General features: G+C 44.2%; 1 protein-coding gene across 3 annotated transcripts in view; it reads left to right on the top strand.

The window, feature by feature from the left end:
* Znf454 (zinc finger protein 454) overlaps positions 1–21,376 on the top strand; it is a 43,829-nt gene that overhangs the window by 18,433 nt on the left and 4,020 nt on the right. For 2 of the 3 annotated variants that reach the window (XM_057776942.1, XM_057776941.1), the window contains exons 2-4: positions 8,170–8,304; positions 11,426–11,552; positions 11,878–11,967. In XM_057776942.1, the coding sequence (XP_057632925.1) occupies positions 8,272–8,304; positions 11,426–11,552; positions 11,878–11,967 (250 nt within the window). In that variant the 5' untranslated portion in view covers positions 8,170–8,271. The remainder of the gene's footprint in view (positions 1–8,169; positions 8,305–11,425; positions 11,553–11,877; positions 11,968–21,376) is intronic. The other variant, XM_057776943.1, reaches the window with a different exon arrangement.

Genomic DNA, 21,376 nt, shown 5'->3' with positions numbered 1-21,376 from the left:
GAGGCCGTTTGTTGGTTCCAGGCTACTCAGCCCCAAAATAACCACACAGAAACTATATTATTGAAATCACTGCTTAGCCCATTAACTCTAACTTCTTATTGGCTAACTCTTAAATCTTAATTTAACCCATTTCTATTAATCTGTGTAACACCACAAGGTTGTATTCTACCAGCAAAATTTTTGCATGTTTGTCTCTGGCGGCGGCTCCATGGCTTCTCTCTGGCCCCACCCTTCTTTCTCCCAGCATTCAGTTTAGTTTCCCCTGCCTAGCTAAGTTCTGCCTTGCTATAGGTCCAAAGCCATTTCTTTATTCATTAATGGTAATCACACCATACAGAGGGGAATCCCACATCATTTCCTTAAGTATCTTTCAGCCATTTTAGATTCCTCTGTTGAGACTTCTCTATTTAAGTCTGTATCCCATTTTTTATTGAATTATTTGTTCTTTGATGATCAATTTCTTGGGTTTTTTGTATATTTTGGAGATCAGCCCTCTGTCCAATGTGGGGTTGGTGAAGACCTTTTCCCATTCTGTAGGCTGTCATTTTGTCTTGTTGACCATGTCCTTTGCTTTACAAAAGATTTTCAGTTTCAGGAGGTCCCATTTATTAATTGTTTCTCTCAGTGACTATGCTACTAGGGTTATGTTTAGGAAGTGGTCTCCTGTGCCAATGCGTTCAAGTGTACTTCCCACTTTCTCTTCTGTGTGGTTGAGTGTGGTTGATTTTATGTTGAGGTCTTTGATCTATTTGGACATGAGTTTTTTGTTTGTTTTTTGTTTTTGTTTTTGTTTTGTTTTGTTTTTTGTTTTTTCAAGGCAGGGTTTCTCTGTAGCTTTGGAGCCTGTCCTGGAACTCCCTTTGTAGACCAGGCTGGCCTCGAACTCACAGAGATCCGCCTGCCTCTGCCTCCCGAGTGCTGGGATTAAAGGTGTGTGCCACCACCGCCCAGCTGGACATGAGTTTTGTACATGGTGATAGATATGGATCTATTTTCATTATTCTACATGTTGATATTCAATTATGTCAGCACCATTTGTTGAATATGCTTTCTTTTATCCATTTGATTTTTTTTTTTTTTGCTTTCTTGTCAAAAATTAGGTGTTCAAAGATGAGTGGATTGATATCCGGGTCTTCTATTTGGTTCCATTAGTCCTCCTGTCTGTTTTTATGCCAATACCAGGCTGTTTTCAGTACTGTAACTCTGTAATAGACTTTAAAGTCAGGGACTGTGATGCCTCCAGAAGTTCCTTTATTGTACAAGATTGTTTTGGCTATCCTGGGTTTTTTTGCTTTTCCATATGAAGTTGATATTGTTCTTTTGAGGTTTGTGAAGAATTTTGCTGGGATTTTGATGGGCATTGCATTGAATCTGTAGATTGCTTTTGGTAAGATTGCCATTTTTACTATGTTTATTCTACCTACCCAAGAGCATGGGAGATTTTGCTGGGATTTTGATGGGCATTGCATTGAATCTGTAGATTGCTTTTGGTAAGATTGCCATTTTTACTATGTTAATTCTACCTACCCAAGAGCATGGGAGATCTTTCCATTTTCTGATGTTTTCTTTCTTCAAAGATTTAAAGTTCTTGTCATACAGGTCTTTGACTTATTTTATTAGAGTTACTCCAAGATGTTTTATGCTATTTGTGGCTATTATGAAGAGTGATATTTCTCTAATTTCTTTCTCAGCCCATTTATTATCTGTGTAAAGGATGGCTACTGACTTTTTTGAGTTAAGCGTATATCCTGCTACATTACTAAAGGTGTTTATGAGTTGTATAAGTTCCTTGGTAGAATTTTTGGGGTCGCGTATGTAAACTATGATATCATCAGCAAATAGTAAGAGCTTGACTTCTTCTTTTCCGATTTGTATCCCCTTGATCTCCTTTTGTTGTCTTATTGCTCTAGTTAGAACATCAAGCACTATATTGAATAAATATGGAGAGAGTGGACAACCTTGTCTTGTACCTGATTTCAGTGGTATTGCTTTGAATTTTTCTCCATTTAGTTTGATGTTAGCTGTTGATTTGCTGTATATTGCTTTTATTATGTTTAGGTATGTTCCTTATATACCTGCTCTCTCCAAGACCTTTAGCATGAAGGGATGTTGTATTTTACCAAAGGTTTTTTTTCAGCATCTAATGAGATGATCATGTGGCTTTTTTTTTTCTAGTTTGTTTATATGGTGGATTACATTGGCAGATTTTCTTATGTTGAACCATCCCTGCATCTCTGGGATGAAGCCAACTTAATCATGGTGGATGATTTCTCTGATGTGTTCTTAGATTCGGTTTGCCAGTATTTTAGCATCAATGTCCATGAGTGAGATTGGTCTGTAATTCTCTTTCTTAGTAATGTTTTTGTGTGGGTTGGGTGTCAGGGTAATTGTAGCCTCATAAAAAGAGTTTGGCAATGTTCCTTCTGTTTCTATTGTGTGGAACAATTTGAAGAGTATTGGTATTAGTTCTTCTTTGAAAATCTTGTAGAATTCTGCACTGAAACGATCTTGTCCTGGGCTTCCTTTGGTTGGGAGATTTTTGATGACTGTTTCTATTTCTTTAGCAGTTATAGGTCTATTTGTTTATCTGGTCTTGATTTAATTTGGTAAGTGATATTCACCCAGAAAGTTGTTCATTTCCTTTAAATTTTCCAATTTTGTGGAGTACAGGTTTTCGAAATATGACCTAATGATTGTCTGAATTTTCTCCATGTCTGTTGTTATGGCTCCCTTTTTATTTCTAATTTTGTTAATTTGGATATTCTCTCTCTGCCTTTTGGTAAGTTTGGATAAAGGTTTGTCTATTTTGTTGATTTTCTTGAAGAACCAACTCTTTGTCTCACTGATTCTTTGTATTTTTTCTTTGTTTTTTTTTTTTGTTGTTGTTGATTTAAGCTCTCAATTTGATTACTTCCTGCCATCTAGTCCTCCTAGGTGAGTTTGCTTATTTTTGTTCTAGAGTTTTCAAGTTTTCTGTTAACTCACTATTGTGGGATTTATGTAGGCATAAATCCAGCTTCTTTATGTAGGCAATTAGTGCTATGAACGTTCCTCTTAATGTTGTTTTCATCATGCCCCATAAATTTGGGTATGTTGTGTGCTCGTTGATATTTAGGAAGCCTTTAATTTCTTCCTTTATTTCTTCCTTGAACCATTGATGATTCAGGTGAGCATTGTTTAATTTCCATGTGTTTGTGGCCTTTCTGGAATTAGTGTTGCTGTTGAATTCTAGTTTTAAGCCATGGTGATCCAATAAGATACATGGGTTTATTCCAATTTTTTTTTTTAATCCATTGAGGTTTGCTTTGCTACCTAGTATGTGTCAGTTTTTGAGAAGGTTCCATGAGGTACTGAGTAGAAGGTATATTCTTTTACGTTTGGATGGAATGTTCTATAGATGTCTGTTAAGTCCATTTGAGTCATAACATCTGTTAGTCCCCTTATTTCTCTGTTAATTTTCTATCTGGCAGACCTGTCCAGTGATGAGAGTGTGGTTGACAACTCCCACTCTTAGTATGTGTGGTTTAATGTGTGATTTAAGTTTTAGAAGTGTTTCTTTTACTAATGAGGTGCCTTTGTATTTGGGGCATAGATGTTCAGTATTGAGAACTACTCTTGATGGATTTTTCCTGTGACTAATATGAAATGTCCTTCTTGTCTCTTTTGATTGTTTTTAGTTTGAAGCCTATTTTGGCAGATATTAGGATAGTTACACCAGCTTGTTTCTTAGATCCATTTGATTGAAAAAATTTTCCCAACTCTTTATTCTTAGGCAGTGTCTGTCTTTGAGGTTGAGGTGTGTTTCCTGTGTATAGCAGAAGGATGGATTCTGTTTTCATATCCAATCTGCTAGCCTGTGTCTTTATATAGGTGATTTGAGTCCATTTATATTAAGGGATATTAATGACCAGTGCTGTTAACTCCTATTTTAGTTTTCATTGTTGGCGACGGTATTGTGTGTGTGTTTCCCCTTCTTTGGCATATGCTGCTGTGAGAGCATCAATTGTCTGTGTTTCTGTTGATGTAGCCAATTTCCTTGGGTTGGAGTTTTCCTTCTAGTACTTTGTGTAGGGCTGGGTTTGTAGCTAGGTATTGGTTAAATATGGTTCTGTCATGGAATATCTTGTTTTGCCCATCTATGGTGATTGGAAGTTTTGCTGGATATACTAGTCTGGGCTGGCATCCATGGTCTCTTAATGTCTGCATAATGCTTGACCAAGACCTTCTGGCTTTCTTTGTTACCATTGAGAAGTCAGGTGTAATTCTGATAGGTCTGCCTTTATATGTTACTTGGCTTTTTTCCTTTGCTGCTCTTAATATTCTTTCTTTATTCTGTATGTTTAGTGTTTTAATTATTATGTGGCAGGAGGACTTTTTTTTTGGATCCAGTCTATTTGGTGTTCTGTAAGCTTCTTGTATCTTCATATGCATATCTTTCTTTAGGTTGGGAAAGTTTCCTTCTATGATTTTGTTAAATATATTTTCTGTGCTTTTGAGTTGGACTTCACCTTCTTCTATACCTATTATTCTTAGGTTTAGTCTTTTCATGATGACCCATATTTCCTGGATATTTTGTGTTAATCTTTCATTAGATTTAATGTTTTCTTTGATTGATGAGTCTATTTCCTCTATTGTATCTTCAGCACTTGAGATTCTCTCTTTCTTTGTCTATTTTGTTGATTTTCTTGAAGAATCAACTCTTTGCCTCATTGATTCTTTGTATTTTTTTCTTTGTTTCTATTTTGTTGATTTCAGCTCTCAATTTGATTACTTCCTGCCATCTAGTCCTCCTGGGTGAGACCTCCTGTATCCTGCTGTTTATACTTACATTTGTGATTCCTGATCATTTTCTCATAATTTCCATTTTCATAATTCCTTCAGTTTATGTTTTCTTTATTGTCTCTATTAATAGTTTCTTTTGTTTGATTGCTTTTTCTTGATTTTCTTTATGGGATTTATTGATTTCTTCCAATTTTTTGTTTGTCTTTTTCTCCATCTCTTTGACAGAATTTTTCATTTTCTCTTTAAGGACCTGAAATATTCTCCTCAAGTTATTTTTTTAGGTCATTTTTTTCTGCTTCATCTATCTGGTTGTTCAAGTCTTGCTGTTGTAGGGTCGCTAGCGTTTTTTTTTTTTTTTTTTTTTTTGGTGTCGTGTTGCTCTTTGTGGTGTTGAGTGTGTTCTTACCATCTTTTCCTCTGGTTGATGTAGTTGGGGCTGTGTCTCTGGTGATCAATCTTCCAGGTGCCAGTGGATCCAGGATCAGATGGTTGCTCCTCGTGGTGCAGTCAGGGCCATGGTTCCAGTCACCAGGGAGGTCACTTGGTGTTTCTGGAAGTCGCTCTGTGTTCCTTGAGGTCACTTGGTGTTCCTGGAGGTCATTCAGCACTCCTGGGAGTCACTGTGCAATATTGGTGGTGTTCTGCCTGCTCCCAAGGAGGTTGCTTGCTTGGGGCTGCTTCCATTGAGGTAGCTAGCTACCTTATGCCTTCTCAGGGAGGTAGCTGACTCTTGCCTGCTCCCTAGGTGGTCGCTTCCTTATACCTGCTCCTGTGGACATGACTGCATGACTGCCTCAAGCCTGCTCCAGCAGAGGTCGCTGGCTCAGGACTTTTATGTAGATGTCCCTGGCCTGGGCCTGTTCCCTTGTACCAGCTCATGTGGAGGTCCCTGACTTAGGCCTGGTTCTGCAGAGGCCTCTGACTCCCTTGGAGGTTCCTGTTTTGCACCTGAACCCAAAGAGGTCTCTGGCTAGGGCCTGCTTCCTCAGGGCTTGCTCCCTTGTACCTGCTCCTGTGGAGGTCGCTGCCTCAGGCCTTCTCCAGATTTCTGGTTCAGGCCTGCTCCTGCGGAGGTCGCTCGATTTTTTTTTTTTTCCAAAGCTAGAATTCAAGCCGGCAGATGCTATGTCCTGTGCTACGTCCCTGTGCCACCACCATCCCTAGCCCTCACCCTAAATCAGTTCTCCCCAAAATTGATCAGTTTACAGATATACGCATCTGTCCTCTTCAAACTTCCAGTGCTTCCCTACCACACACAAAATAAATCCTATGTTCCTACCGTGGCTGTCAAGACCTCAGAATCACATGCACATTCATATTGAGTTGTTTTCTTTCCTTTTCCCTAGCGATGATGCTAGTATCGCTAAACATTAAATACACCAAGCTCACTTCTTTGCAGGCCGCTCTTCCCAGGCAAGTCAAATCTCCCAAATATCCCCACCCGTTCGCTCTGTAACTCCCTAACAGGGCTCTACTGTCTTGTCACTCCCTGGTCCCCTCCAGTGCAGGGTTCACTCTGTTTCTCCAGCCTCTGCACAGTGTCTGGCACCATCTGCTCCCTACGTGAGAGAACGACACCTTGAAAGCGCCGGATAAAGTCACTGACATTGCGTCCTAAAAGGGTGACCAGCAGACCCTGAATTGCCAATCCGCAGGTCTTAGTTTAAAATTTAAATTTAATTGTTTTACTATTTTGCCAACAAGAACGTTGTTCTATGAATATTTACTACATATTCAAAGGCAACTAGATGTCTCTATGGGGAGGCCCCGGTATGTCACCCCATCCTCGCCGGCTCCACCCCGCGGCCTCAGAGAGACTTGTTGACCTCCAGAGTCTTCGCCTCCTGTCCCTTCCAACTCTCATCCCCAAACATCCGGGTGACAGCCAGGCTGCTCCGCTACCTGAGGGGCTCCGTGCGACCCCTGCCTGTGCGCCGCACGGACCGAAGAGCCCGTCAGAGAGTGCAGTGCGATGCTGACAGTTTTTCCAACCCTTTCCCTGCCGCTCGGTTCCTGGACCTTTCCGGGCTTTAGTCGCAGGTCGCAGAGTAAAGCTCCCTGGAGATAACAACATCCTGGGCAGTCTCCAAGTGACCAGAATATCAGAATATTTCTCGCTCCGCTATCAGTGGACCTGCGGTTCAGTGCCTCCACGAAGCCTTCTGGGAACTGTAGTTCAACCCACAAAGCCGCTCTGCCAGGCGTACAGCATCACTTTTTGCCTCCCACTCTCCCTCTGGGAAAGAATCCCAAAACCCTAGAGTTGCAGCACAGTGATTTGTGGGAATTTTGGTTCCTGGGTCCCAGAGCAACGCGCAGGCGCGATTCCGCTTTAGGCAGCAGGCTCCTGCTCATTGTGTCCTGATTGTTATGTGGCGGCTATGCTCTGTCGCCGCGATGGAGGCGCCTCGAAAGGCAGCCACGCGGTGATCATCAGCGTCCAGAGCCAAGAGACAGAGCGGCTGTCAGGTCTGGGGGAAGGGCGGAAAGGACACCGAGCAAAGTTGAGTTGTGGTCCGTTTTAGAGGACATGGATCCCCATGCCCATAACTTCGCAACATGCGTACTGAGATTTGACCCCACACAGAGAAAGGACCTGCAGAATGGTCTTGTGGTGGAACTGAGGGATCCGAACATGACTGCATATGGAGAAGGGTGGGTCAGGACCTCTAGACTCAGGAAGGCAGCTGCATCCAATTGATGAGTATATTCCCGGTGGGGCTTTGAGTCCTGTCTGAGGAATTTGAGAACGCGCAACTGCAGTGCAGCCCCTGGACTTGAAAAAGCGGTGGAGGGTGACTTGTGTGAATGATTCTCTCTTCTCCCACAGCCCACCCTTACAGACACATACCACACAAATACACTGCCTTTGACTCCAGGTCTCTTAACCAAACCCAAAGGAGAATCCCGAGGCCAGACAAGAGTTTGGCCTGTAAGGCTTCTGATTGAAGAGCTGACTTGCTTGGCTCCCCTCCCGTTTCAGAAGAGAGAAGTCGACTCTTTTCCCTCCTCCTTCCCTCTCATTCAGATCAAACTGTCCCAGGAGGAAAGAGTGTCTTCAGACTCCCAAGCATACCTTTAGGGGGTTGGGGGGAAAGAGGATGGAAAGCACTTGAGAACTGCAGCTGAGGCAAGCTTTCTGCAAGGGGAAATTCAAAGTGTTTTAAGATGCAGAATGGGCGGCATGGAGGCGCTGACCACAGGGAAGATGCAAAGGGGAAATGGCATTGTGAGCAAGTCACCTTACAGATGGGGCGAGGACAGTGCCTCTCAAAAGCAGTGGGGAACTGGAGGAAACTAACCAAAAACCTCACAGGTACTGAGGATGCCAGGATAGGAATGTTCGGGTTCATGCCTGTGAATTTTGACCCAACCCTCTCATCACAGGTGTGCGGATGCTTCTAGCCTGAGGAACCCCACAGATGCAAAGTTCCTCACCTACCTTCTCAGTGCTTGGTGGTCCTCAGAGAGCTCACCAGAGAAGAAGGGATGGCTGTCAGCCACCTCCCAGCCCTGGTCCAGGTGAGTGGGTTATGGGAGGGCGGTGTTGTGAGTCACCTGCCCCCGCAGTTGGGTTCTTGATTCAAAGAGTATAAGGTTGTTTGCTCTAACCACTCTGGTCTCCCCCAAACACCTGACCCCAGTTGCTCCCTCCCACCCCACATTTCATCCTAGTGGGCTTTGTAAGTGATATGGGCAGTCAGGAGTCTAGCTTAGTCTGAAGTGAAAACCTTTCACTTTCTGTTAGCCAATAAGATGGGAGTCCAAAATGGTAAAAACAGGGTCTAACATAGGAGCCAAGAGAAGGAATTTGAATTTTTCCTGTGAAGATGGGGTTTCCTAGGCTTCTTATTCCTTTCTTTCTTTTTTTTAAAAATATTTATTTATTTATTATTTATACAATATTCTGTCTGTGTGTGTGCCTGCAGGCCAGAAGAGGGCACTAGACCCCATTACAGATGGTTGTGAGCCACCATGTGGTTGCTGGGAATTGAACTCAGGACCTTTGGAAGAACAGGCAATGCTCTTAACCTCTGAGCCATCTCTCCAGCCCCTCCTTTTTTTCTTTTCAAGATACCATGTAACTCTTGCTTCCCAGGACTATTTAATATCAGTAAAAAATATTCGAATAACTCTACTTCTAGAGGCTCGGGGTATAGCTTTGTGGCAGAGAACTTTGCTGTTATATAAAGGCCCTAAGTTCAGTCTCCAGCACTACACACACACACACACACACACACACACAACTAGGTATGGTGGTTTATACACACACGCAGACTCTCACAAAGCTAGGCATGCTGATTTTTATACACCACTCGCAAAGCTGGGCATAATGGTTTACACACACATACACACTCACAAAGCTAAGCATGGTGGTCTACACACACTCACACAGCTAGGCATGGTGGTTTGCACACACACACACACACAAAGCTAGGTATGGTGTTTTGCACACACACATACACACAAAGCTACACATGGTGGTTTACACACACAGCTAGTCATGGTGGTTTGCACACACACATACACAAAGCTAGGCAAGGTGGTGTACATACTCACACAGTTAGGCATGGTGGTTTACACACTCACACACACACACACTCACTCACACTGCTAGGCATGGTGGTTTGCACATACACACAAAGCTAGGCATGGTGGTTTATACACTAACACACACTCACACACACACAGCTAGTCATGGTGGTTTGCACACACACACACACAAAACGAGGCATGGTGGTTTACACAATAACATACACACTCACTAACACACACACTCACACATACAGCTAGTCATGGTGGTTTGCACACACACACAAATGGTGGTGTACAGCTGTAATCCTAACACTTGGCAGGCTGTAGAAAGAAGATTGAAAGTTCAGGTCCAGCCTCATCTCTCCAGGGCTTCATGGAGAGCCTTCTCCATAGAGCTCAGAACTAGAAACTATTCTGAGTGGTGCCAACCTCTTTGTAGCCAGGCTCATTTGGTCAAACCTGTTCTAATTCCTTTGCCTGTAGCCTTTAACTTTGTAGGACAGGAACACAAGGGAGGTGAGAAGTTGGGTGAACAACCAGCCAGTTCCTGTTTGCTGGCTGCTCTCTCTCCTCTTGTTTTTCATGAGCAAAGGTGCTTTACTTAGAGGCTGAACGTTCAAGGTTGGGCAGCCATGTGTAGCAAGGGCTCTATGCTGCATTATATGTAGTAAATGGCACCACCAGGCTGGAAAGGAAGGGGTGTGGGGAGAGGAAACCAGAAAGAGAGCCGGAGGCCTTGTAAGAACCTGCTCATAGCAGCCCCTGCCATCCAGAGAGACACGCCCCATCTCTCACTTCCCTCTTAGGCCCCACTTCTCACAGATTTCCCACCTCCCAACACTTTTGCACTGGACACCAGGCACACGGACACTGGAGGAGCGAACCATATCTGAGGCATAGCAGTTAAACACTGTTTATATTGTTTACAGGTTGCCACTGGGCAGACATAACTTAGGGATGTAAAATGTGCTAGGTCTAGGAGCCATGTTAGACACCTGTGATGATAGCACTTCTCGAGGAATCAATGCCCGGGTTCACTTCAGCCAGTGTTTCTTGGCTCCTTGCTGTGTGCCGAGACCTTGGGCACAGGTAACAAACTTAATTAAGCTATCTTAAGCTAGAGCAGCATTTTTTTTTTATTTCCACTTGCCCCTTCTTCCTCAGTGCACTCTAGCTCCCTGTGAAGACCACACTGTGAGAGGTGCTGTCTTCCATGCTGGATTTCAGATTCCTGAGAGAGACACTGTCCTTGGTCAGAATTTCCAAGGAAGAGAGAAGTTACAATCAGAGAAGACATGGTGTCATAGCATAGAACGATCACTTCCGTGGTGTGTGTGTGTGTGTGTGTGTGTACACACGCACACTCACACAGGTATCAGGGTGGATGATGAGCAGTCGAAGTAAGACTTACTGAAAACAATGGTCGTGTGCCACCGAGCAACGCGGGTGTGTCCTGGGCAGTGCATTGGGAAGCTGTTTCATCTTGATGTGAACACAGAGAATATTTCTCCTGCTGTATGGTGTGGGTCAGTCATTCAGTCTGACCTCCCAGTGTAATCTGGAGACGTGGAAAAGATGAAACACATGAGGTGGCTGCTGGGGAGACATGGCATGCCGTTCTACAGTAAAGGTTTCTTGAATGTACAGGAATATGCTCCAAAATAATGATTTAAAACAGAGCACAGGAGTATGAACATTGTTTGCTGTCCTTATCAGGTGTTGGCCGCTGTACAATACTGTCTGCATTATGCATCCATATTACCGCTATTGCAGGATGCTTATCTAAACCGTCATCACCACACACATGGAATTGTGTGTTGCGCCAACACTACCCCGCTACGTTAGGGCTGTGGAGCTAGACGGGAGATGTTGTGGGCAAAGGAAACAAGTTCACAGTCTCACTATTTCTCTACGACTGGTATCAAAGTGGGGGACAAAGTATGTCTTCCGTACAAAGCTCAACCACTAGGAGATACTGAAGAGATGTCTTTTGTGTCCCTGAACACCAGCTTCCCACAGACGAAAGGTTCCCATGAGCTGCTGGTACAGCCAGGATCAGCTTCTCTGCCCGATCTCCTGGCCGGTAATAAAGAGTTCTCTGTTTCAGGACTTGGTTACCTTCAAGGATGTGGCTGTGCTCTTCACCCAGGAGGAGTGGGGCCGGCTGAGCTCTGCCCAGAGGGCCCTATACTGGGACGTGATGCTGGAGAACTACAGCAACCTGGTCTTGCTGGGTAAGCCGGACCGCTTGGACTGCCAAAGAGCAGAGTGGGTTGGAGCTGGGCCTGTTGATGATACTGTCTTCGCGCCTACCGTGTGTCTGCCCCCCTGGTGCCCCCAGAGCTCGCTGAAGTCTCACCTGTGATGTGTCCCAAGTAGGAGGGTGTGGGAACAGACTGTGTCAGGCCCAAGCCACTCTTCCACACACATGCAAACATGCTTCCCTCCTGTCTGACCACCATTTCCAGAAAGTTCTGAGGGCCAGGTCTCATCCTTACAATGACTTCTGTCTCCATTATGAACAGATAAGGTCAATTTTTCTTCCTCCTTCAAAAACAGGACTCTCAGGATGCAAACCAGATGTGTTTTGTTACCTAGAGAAAGCAGACAAATGCATGACAGAGGATGCTCTAGAAGGCTTTGTTCTTGGTAAGAATCGTGCCTGTGGGACACTGGGAGGAATGAGGTCTCCACAAATGTGGCAGGCCTGGGCCACATTGTCCCAGCATGCATATCCAGACTGGCATTTGTCATGGAAGTCTGTACTTCTCTGAGCCCTTCCTTCCATCGCTTGTTTCTTCTCTCTCTTTGTTTCGCATGAATTAGATGTCTGGGGCTGGAGAGGTGGCTCCGCAGGTAAGAGTGCCTGCCCTCCAGAGGACCCGACTTCAGTCACCAGTACCCACATTGGGAAGCTCATAGTTGCCCGTAACTCCAGCTCCAGCAGGGTCCAACATCCTCGTCTGGCCTCCATAAGCACACTGCACATACATCCATACACATAAATGAAAATAAAATTAAAAAAAATAGCCGTCCTCTTCCCCCACTCCTGTGGTGGCGTGACCTCTCTTAAATTCGACGTGCAGAAGCCGCCTGCGCATCTCTAATGAGGAGTCTCTTGGGGCTCTGGAGATAGGTCTGTGCTTGCTGAAGCTCCCCTCTTTCCAGCAAAGCCCCACGCATGTCCTCACCTCCCTCTTGTTTCTCTAAGCACAAGGGAGTAAATTCAAGCCGCGTTTACTTGGCCCCCATGCCAGGCTGTGTGCTTGGCTGCAGGTGCCAGAAGGGTCAGGGCTGTCATGTATTTTGTTATGTTACTCACACTTAGCGCAGCGTGTGGCTGCTGGTGAGACTGGCTGCCTGGAATGGAGAGAACATCACTTGTCCTGAGGAGTCCCCTGGAGCTTGTGACTCACTGATGGGGATACGTCTCTCTGCTACTTTGAAGTGTTTGACAAAGCTTCTTGCCTTGCCTACGATGCTGCGACATTACACTTTCCTGGAGTGTGTAACAGGCTGTAAAATATCTTTGGTGAGGGTAAGGGGGGCAGAGTCTGTCTCTACATAGTCCTGGCTATCCTGAAACTTGCTATGAAACAGGCTAACCTTGAACTCACAGAAATCCACCTGCCTCTGCCTCCCAAGTGCTGGGAGAAAAGACTTGTGTCACCACATGTGACCTATAAAGTGTCTTTTAAGACCTATTATTATTTTCCACTGCAATCCAGTGAAATAGGTAGAGGTTTATATTTTTATAGTTGATAATTACCCACCTCAAATGTCTAGGACTCAATGTTTGATGGAATTTAACTAGCATAACTCAAAATTGCAGTTATTAAAAGATATTTAATTTACCACTGATACAACACAGTATAGAGCATACGTGAAGTACTAGGTCAATGTTTCTCAACCTAAGGGTCAAGACCCCTTTGGGGGTTGAATGACCTTCCTACAGGGGTCACCTAAGACCATTGGAAAACACAGATATTAACATTACGATTAATAACGGTAACAAAATTACAGTTATGAAGTAGTAACAAGAATAATCTTGTGGTTAGGGGTCACTACAACATGAGGAACTGTATTAAAGGGTCACGACATTAGGAAGATTGAGAACGTTTTGTTGATTCTCATTCTCTTTTCCCCATCCCTCTGCTCCCTCCCCATACCCACCTACCCTCCCCAACTCCTTTGACCCCTCCCCACACCCACCTACCCTCCCCAACCTCCTTTGACCCCTCCCCACACCCACCTACCCTCCCCAACCTCCTCTGACCCCTCCCCACACCCACCTACCCTCCCCAACCTCCTTTCCACTTTTATGTCGCATATGTCCTATTGCCCGCCCCTTCTCAGCATCTCTTTTCCCCTCTCACGGTCTCTTTTCTTGTTTCATAGCCTATATCCACACTCACATACAACACATAGAAACATTACAAGCTGGGGTATAAGGAACATATAATATTTCCTTCTGGGTCTGAGTTACCTCGCTTAATATAATACTTTCTCTCTCCTTCCATGTTCCTGAAACTTGCCTTTTTCTTTATGGTTTCATAAAAGTCACTATGTATAGGTACCACATTTTCATTACCGTTACCTGTTGATGGACGTCTAGGCTGGTTCCGTTTTCTGGCTGCTGTGAATTAAGCACCAATAGACATGGATGAGATGTGGGATGCAGGGTGCTTCAGGTATCTGTTCAAGCGTGAAGTAGCTGGGTCATATGGTAATTCTATTTTTAATTTTTTTTGAGAAATCTCCATACTGATTTCCATATGGCTGTACTTTACACTCCCACCAGCAGGAAATAAGGCTTTTTCTCTTTGCCTGCATCTTTGCCAATTCTCATTCTTAGACAGTTATTTTTAATCAAGAAAGAAAAACATCATGATAGATGGTTTTGCTTTTAATGTTTTCTCTCCTCTGGGCCACGAGCTGACAGAGAGCTGGAGCTAAGTGCTGCATGGGGTGGTCTGTGGTAGGCCTTTGTGCTTTAATCCTTAACGGATGCCCTCTTCAGCTGACCCCACCCAGTGAAGATAATGGATTTGGGCTGATTTCATGCTGCTCTTGGGTGAAGGTTGGGATTAGCACAAACCCACCTGACTCCAAAGCTGTTGCAGTTTCTTCCCTTCCACAGGGTCCTTTCAACCTTGCAGCATCCCAAGGAAAACTACTAGACCTCAAGTACCTGCTGGCCATTTTTAAACATCCTTCCTCGTTTATGCCTCAGTGTCTGGTACCCTTTAGCTCTCAATTCTCTTTTTTGATCTATGAATGTATTCATTTATAACCATGCAGAGTTTCATTTGTAATTTTGTTTTTTATTTTATTTGTGTGTGCGCGCGTGAGTGTGCGTGTGTGCAAGTGTGCGTGTGCATGTATGCGAGTGTGCGTGTGTCTACAGATATCTACGTATACAGAAGCAGGAGGATGTTGAGCATCGCTCTCTGCCTTGTTCCCTTGAGGCAGGCTCTCTCACTGAACCTAGAGCTGGCTGTTTTTCAGCTAGTCTGGTGGCCAACAAGCCCCAGTGATTTTCCTGTTTCTGCCACCGTCCTCTCCAGGGCTGGGGTTACAGCTGCTTGTGACCACACTCAGTCTTTGCACAGTGCTAGGAATCCAAACTCAGGGTCTCATGGGACCTCAGCAAGCACTCTTACCCGCTGAGCCACCATACCCACCCCCACTTATCATTTTAAGTTTGTATTTTGTCCTCTTATTCTCTGTCTTCATTCATTTTTTCTCTTAAATTTATTGGGAATTTTTTAGAGCTGATATATTGACCTTCCACTTAGCATTATCATTTCTTTTTTGACCTTAAAATACACTTATTTTAAATATTGTGCTCTGACTATAAAAATAGCATAGTTTTTCAACAGTTTTACGTGCTGAAATTATGTGCTACTTTGCCCAGCAAAAGTTCTACTTCTTTTTTCAGTGTTGGGGGTTGAACCGAGAGCCTCGTGCATGCTCTACCACTAAACTGTGTACCCAGCCCTAAGGAGTTTAAACAGCGATAAAGATGCAGTACTCATATCCTGCCGCCCAGTTTAAGAAAGAGATCTAACCCCCATTGAAGTCCAGTGTGGTTCCTCACATCGTCCTCCTAGGACAGCGGAAAGCCACTAACTTGGTTTCAAGTGTTGTAGTAGATGGTGGTAGTGGTTGTTTTTCAAGACAGGGTTTCTCTGTGTAGATCTGGCTGTCCTGGAACTTGCTCTGTAGAACAGTCTGGCCTCAAACTCAGAGTGATGTGTACCACCACATCTGGCTTTTTTTATTTTTATTTTAATAGGCAGGGTGGGGTAGCGTGGCAGTGCACGTGGGTGCAGTGCTCTCAGAGACCAGAAGAGGGCATCCTGTAGCTGGAGTTACAGGCAGTTATGAGTCCCATTCCTCACACTACCACCGGTACTAGAAAGGGATGTCAGGTCCCCAGGAAGGCTGACTGAGCCTTCTCTCTTTAGCCCCACTAGCTTTGTTTTGTGTCAGTATTCCTGGACTTCTTTTCTGGGTCTTATTTTGTTACTGTGGCAAAATAACTGAGAGAAATGAGGGAGGACCTCTGAAGGAAAGTCTATTCCAGCTCAGTTTCAGAGCTTGTAGTCCATGGTGAGCTGGCTCCATTGCTTTTGGCCCCATAGCAAGACAGAAACACCGTAGAGGAAGGGGGGAAACTTCTACTTCACGGTGGCCTGGAAGCTAAGGGACAAAACAGGAAGGGGTCAGGAACAAGACACTCAGAGCAACATGCTTCCTCCAGCCAAATCTTGCCTCCTCGTAGCTCATTCTCCTAGGAACTAAAAATTAGTGAGGTGAAGACGTGGGGATGGCTTAATGTGTTAATGCTCACTGCACAAACACAAGGACCTGACTTCAGATGCCCACCTCTTGGGTAGAGCTGAACATGACATCATACATCTGTAACCCTAGCATTAGAGGGCAGAAGGAACCACCCAGAATTAACCTCTGACCTCTACAAGTGTTCTCAGCTACCACCCTGGCTCTGGATCCCTAAATTCTGTTTGTGAGATGACATTGAACTTTTTATTCCCAGTGGTCTTTGAACTGCTACCATTCTCTGCCCATCTGTCTGTCTGTCTGTCTGTCTGTCTGTCTGTCTGTCTCTCTCTCTCTTTGGTAAAGGTAAATCTAAACTTTCTTTGAATACAGCATGGTATTGAGACATAGCTTCTGATATTTTAAATCATCTTTACTACTGAGCCATCTCCCTGGTCCTATCCTAATTTTTTTTTAAGTAAACTGATTTTGAAGTAATGTGTAATATAGAAAAGTATGCATATTTTAACTGTATAATCGTATAATCCAATAAATTTTACAGCATGAACACATCTGTATAAAGAAAAATTACTGTCACCCCAGTAACCCCTACCCCCAGTCCCTTCTCTTTCTTTTGATCCAATGGTAACACATTTATTTTGTCCTTTCTTAAATTATGTAATGGGATTATGAGGACTTCACTCATCTCTATCTGCCATCTCTTTCAAGTCACATGACATGCAGCAGCAGCTGGCTCACCCTCAGGGCCCTCTATGATTTACCACAGAAACTGGTCGCAGTGTGGGGATTCTGTGTGGCATCTGGTTTCCTTCTGCTTTGGAGCTCTTATGGAATGCTTAACTGCTGTGAGCAGTTCCCCAGCTTATAGAAAATACATGTGTGCACGTTTTTGTCCAATGTGTCCCTAGAGAAGTAGTTTCCACAGTGCTTGTGATGACTTCTATTTCAACCAGCAGAATAGCAGAGCTCACGTCCTTTCACACCCTTGGCATGTGTCGGCACTCTGGAGGGTGTGTGGAGTGTCTCAGTTGATGACGCTGAGACCCATTATAGCTTTATTTACATTAAACGCCTAAGCATGCTACTATTTGGAATCTATAAGACTTCTCTCTCTTTCTGCTTAGCTGTCTGACCTTCTCGTGTGGATTTGGAGGACTGAATAGTGAAGGTTTCGGTTCCTACTCTGAACTGTGTTCCCGTCTGATAAGCACAAGTTTTCCATGTTTAAGGCAGTGTGATGCATTGCAGTTCTTTTTCTTTCTGTGGCTACTGCTTGTGTCTTTTAAAACTGTATTGTGGAGGGGCAGTGGGGGAAGAGGTCAGAGGACAGCTTTTCAGGGTTTGATTTCCTCCTTGTTTTTGAGACAGGGTCTCTCCTGTTTCTGCTTCTGTACTCATACTCCAGGCTAGCTAGCCTGTGAGGTCCCGGGCAGTACTCCTGTTCCCACGTCCTGTCTTCCTGTAGGAGTGCTGGGGCTACAAATGCAAACCAAGGCATTTTCACCCACCTGGCCATCTCCCCGCCCCTTGTGCCCCTTTTGAAGGCATCTTAACTGATGAAAATCTGTTTTCTCTCATTGCTCTATTATTTTATCTTCCATCTTTAGGCCCACAATTTGATTTTCTCTCTGGGTTTCTAGCTTGCTGGTCCTATAGTCTGTTCTGTGAGTCTGTATGAGCCATCATCGCTCTCTGTCTAATCTCATGTTATTCTAACACTCCCAATTACTCCGGAGTTGTAATGAGTCTTAGACTCATCAACTCATGTTTTCCAGTCTTGCTGTTTATTGCATTTAGAATTTTAGCCTTGCCCATTCAGTTTCTGCAAAATTCCTGATAAGATTTTGGACAGAATTTTCCCAAATATATAGTTTAAGTGGGGAATTTAGAGTATCCTTTTCCTTTGGCTATGGAATATTCCTACTGTTTTTAGGTTTTTGCTAATTTCTCTGAAATGTTATTGTCTGAGGAATACAGTCCTGATCATCTTTTGTCAAGCCATATTTACTTCACAGTGTTGTTCCCTTTGTGTCGACCGCCTTGACGGGTTACTCTGTCTAGGGTCTGTAACCCACCTGGCTGGTCAGTTATTCCAGGGTCATGGAGAGGTACCACCTGAAAGACATGGGCTGATAAGAGGAATGAGGCCAAGCAAACTTGTCGAAGCCTCCCTTTATTAGAGTCATGGTTGCAGCTTATATAGCCCCTGGATGAGGAGCTTGGGGGGTGGGGCACGGGATCTTGCCACGTGGTCCATGCCCGTCATGTAGGCCAAGAGGTTACGATTGGTCAGGTCACAATTCCTTGGTCAGGAAGTCACAAGTTGACACACCTAGTTCTCTAGATAGTTTGGAATGTGAGGCAGGTTCCGTTAACAGATAGCTCTCTATTAACAGTTAATTTGGGTGTGGGATAGGCTTTGTCAATAAGACTATTCTCAATACAATTGGGAAGTGAAGCCCTCTGCAAAACTCCTCATGGCGGTGATTCCTATAAATTTTGGGGGGACATGGCTCCTGACACCTTTGATGTGAAATTCATCTTTGGGGAGTATCACTTTCTAATTATTTATATATGTATGTGATATACTGTAGTTTTGACATTCCCTAATTAATTCTTATATGGCATTTTATAAGAATATGGGCACAGCCAGTTCTGGTGGTGCAGGCTGGTAGGATGTGCTGAAGGAGACAGAGGCAGGAGGATCTGGGTTTCGAGGCCAGCCTGGGTTACACATTAAAGAAAAACACAGTCATGTCAAATGATGACATTTTTATTGCTTCTTTTCCAAGTATTAATCCATTTTTATTTTTAAAGTAGGTTCTCAGTATGTAGCCCTGGCTGTCCTAGAACTACTTCTGTAGACCAGGCTGGCCTCAAGCTCAGAGTCTCACATACTCACCTGCCCCTGCCTCCTTAGCACTGGAATTAAAGGGGCAGCTTAATTTTGATTTTTTGAGGTAAGGTCTTGCTGTATAACTTAAGCTGGTCTGGAACTCTTTATATAGCCCAGGTTGGCCTTGGATTTATGATTCTCCTGCCTCTGTCTCCCTAGTGCTGAGACTGTAGGCTAGCCATCCCATCTAACTCAAGCTGGCCTTGGACGTGTGATTCTCCTGCCTCTGTCTCCCCAGTGCTGAGACTCTAGGCTGGCCATCGCATCTAACTCAAGCTATTATGTGCTCATGATGAAATTTTCCTTGTTTGTGTGGATGATTCTAAGTGTTTTGTAGATACAGGCCCATTTAGATTTTGTTTTGTACGTTCATGTTGGTACACTCTCCTGGAAGCTTGAGCCAAGCCACCCTGATTGCCATTCTGCCTCTGCTAATGTTTTTATCTTAGAAGCCTGTGTGGACTCTGTCCTGGTGCTGCCTCAACCCTTGAAGTACCATACCCTCTAAGTGGGGGAAACACAAAGAAAATCCACGTAGGCACCTCACAGGAACACTGCCAGAGACTGGCATTAGTAACATGGGCTTCTTTCATGTCTTCCCTTGTCTTGTTAAAGGCATATCAGGTTTTTACATTCCTGCTTTTTAAATCTCTTGATAGCTTGTTTTCTTTATTGTTTCCTTCTTTATTGGATTAGTTTTCTCTTTTTCTAATCTCTTGATGCTAATAGTCAGCTTATCTGTATATTTCCTGTCTGGAAGCCTTGGCTGGTATCTGCCCTGACAGCTCCACTCAGTTCAAAGGCTTCCCATTGTTGTCAGGATCTCTCCTCTGACGTGTCGGTTTGTAGGCATGCATCACTCTCCTGCTGCTTGCTCTGGTTTGACTTTGAATATTTTGAAGTACTGTCCTAGGTATGCACACAGCAGGGGATGATCCTGCTCCTGGAATATCGCCCCTTGTACTTTTGTGTGCTTTCTTTGATTCATTACATTTCTTTCATATAATTTATTTTGATCATGTTGTTTTCCTCCTCCTTTTTAGATCCTCCACCCCCAAATTTATGCATTCTCTCTCTCTCTCTCTCTCTCTCTCTCTCTCTCTCTCTCTCTCTCTCAGTTTTGGAGACAGAATCTCTCTCTCAAAAGATTTTATTAAATATGTGTGCATGCCTGTATTTTCCTGTGTGTATATTTGTGTACCACATGCATGTCTGCACATGCAAAGGCCAGAAGGGATTGGATACCCTGAAACTGGAGTAACAGACATATATTAGTCACTATGTGAGTGCTGGGAATTGACCCTGGATCTTCCGGAAGAGCAGCCAGCGCTCTTAACCACTAAGTCATCTCTCCATTCCCCAAATCTTTTTTAAATTTTATTTATTTATTTTACATCCTGACCATAGCCTCCCTTCCCCCCTGTCCTCCCACTTCCTTCCCCTACCTCCCCTTTGACCTACCTCAATCTGCTTTCCTCCATATTCACTCAGAAAGGGGGCATGCCTCCCTTCCATGGGCATCAGCAAAATATGGCATATCAAGCTGCCTGTAAGACCAAGTACCTCCCCCCGTATTTAAGCTGAGCATGGACAATTCAGCATGAAGAATAGATTCCCGTGAGCCAGCCAAAGCAACAGAGACAGCCCTGCCCCATTGCCAGGAGTCCTACAAGTAGAACACGCTACGCAACTGTCGTATAGACATAGAGGGCCCAGTTCAGTCACATGAAGGCTTGCTGGTTGCTGGTTCAGACTCTTTGAGTTCCCGGGAGCCAGGCTAGCCATTTCTGTGGGGTTTCCTGTGATGTTTCTGACCCACCCCCCAGCTCCTACAATCCCTCCTCCCTCTCCTTAGCAGGATTTCCCAAACTCGGTCCAATGTTTGGCCATGGGTCTCTGAATCTGCCGCCATCAGTCACTGGATAAAGGCTCTCTGACAACCAGGATAGTCACCAATCTGATCGCAAGCATCCCCCAAACCTTACTCTTTAACCCAGGTTAAAACTCATCATGGTCCATCTGCCTCAATCTCTCAAATGTTGGGTTTACAAGCATGAGTCAAACTTGGCCTATTAGATATTTTTGAGCTTTAAAAGATGAAATCTATTTAATGACAAAGAAATGAATACTGTGTCAGAATTCCAACCTTGGAAATCAAGCTCCCAAACCCTCCTGCCTCTATAGCATTAGATAAGCCTCCACCATACTCCTGTGTTCATGCCTCTGGCTCTTTCCCTTCAGATTCCCATGTTAAGTCTTCAACTGCAGTTTCTTTGTTAGCATTATTAACAGGCTGTTCATTTCATTCCATCAAGCTGTTTCACCAGGGTAAAAGTGACATTTCTGTTTTCAATATCT

The sequence above is a fragment of the Chionomys nivalis genome, chromosome 7 (genome assembly GCF_950005125.1).
Source record: "Chionomys nivalis chromosome 7, mChiNiv1.1, whole genome shotgun sequence".
Classification (NCBI taxonomy): domain Eukaryota; kingdom Metazoa; phylum Chordata; class Mammalia; order Rodentia; family Cricetidae; genus Chionomys; species Chionomys nivalis.
This window is presented reverse-complemented; position numbering and strand designations above follow the sequence as displayed.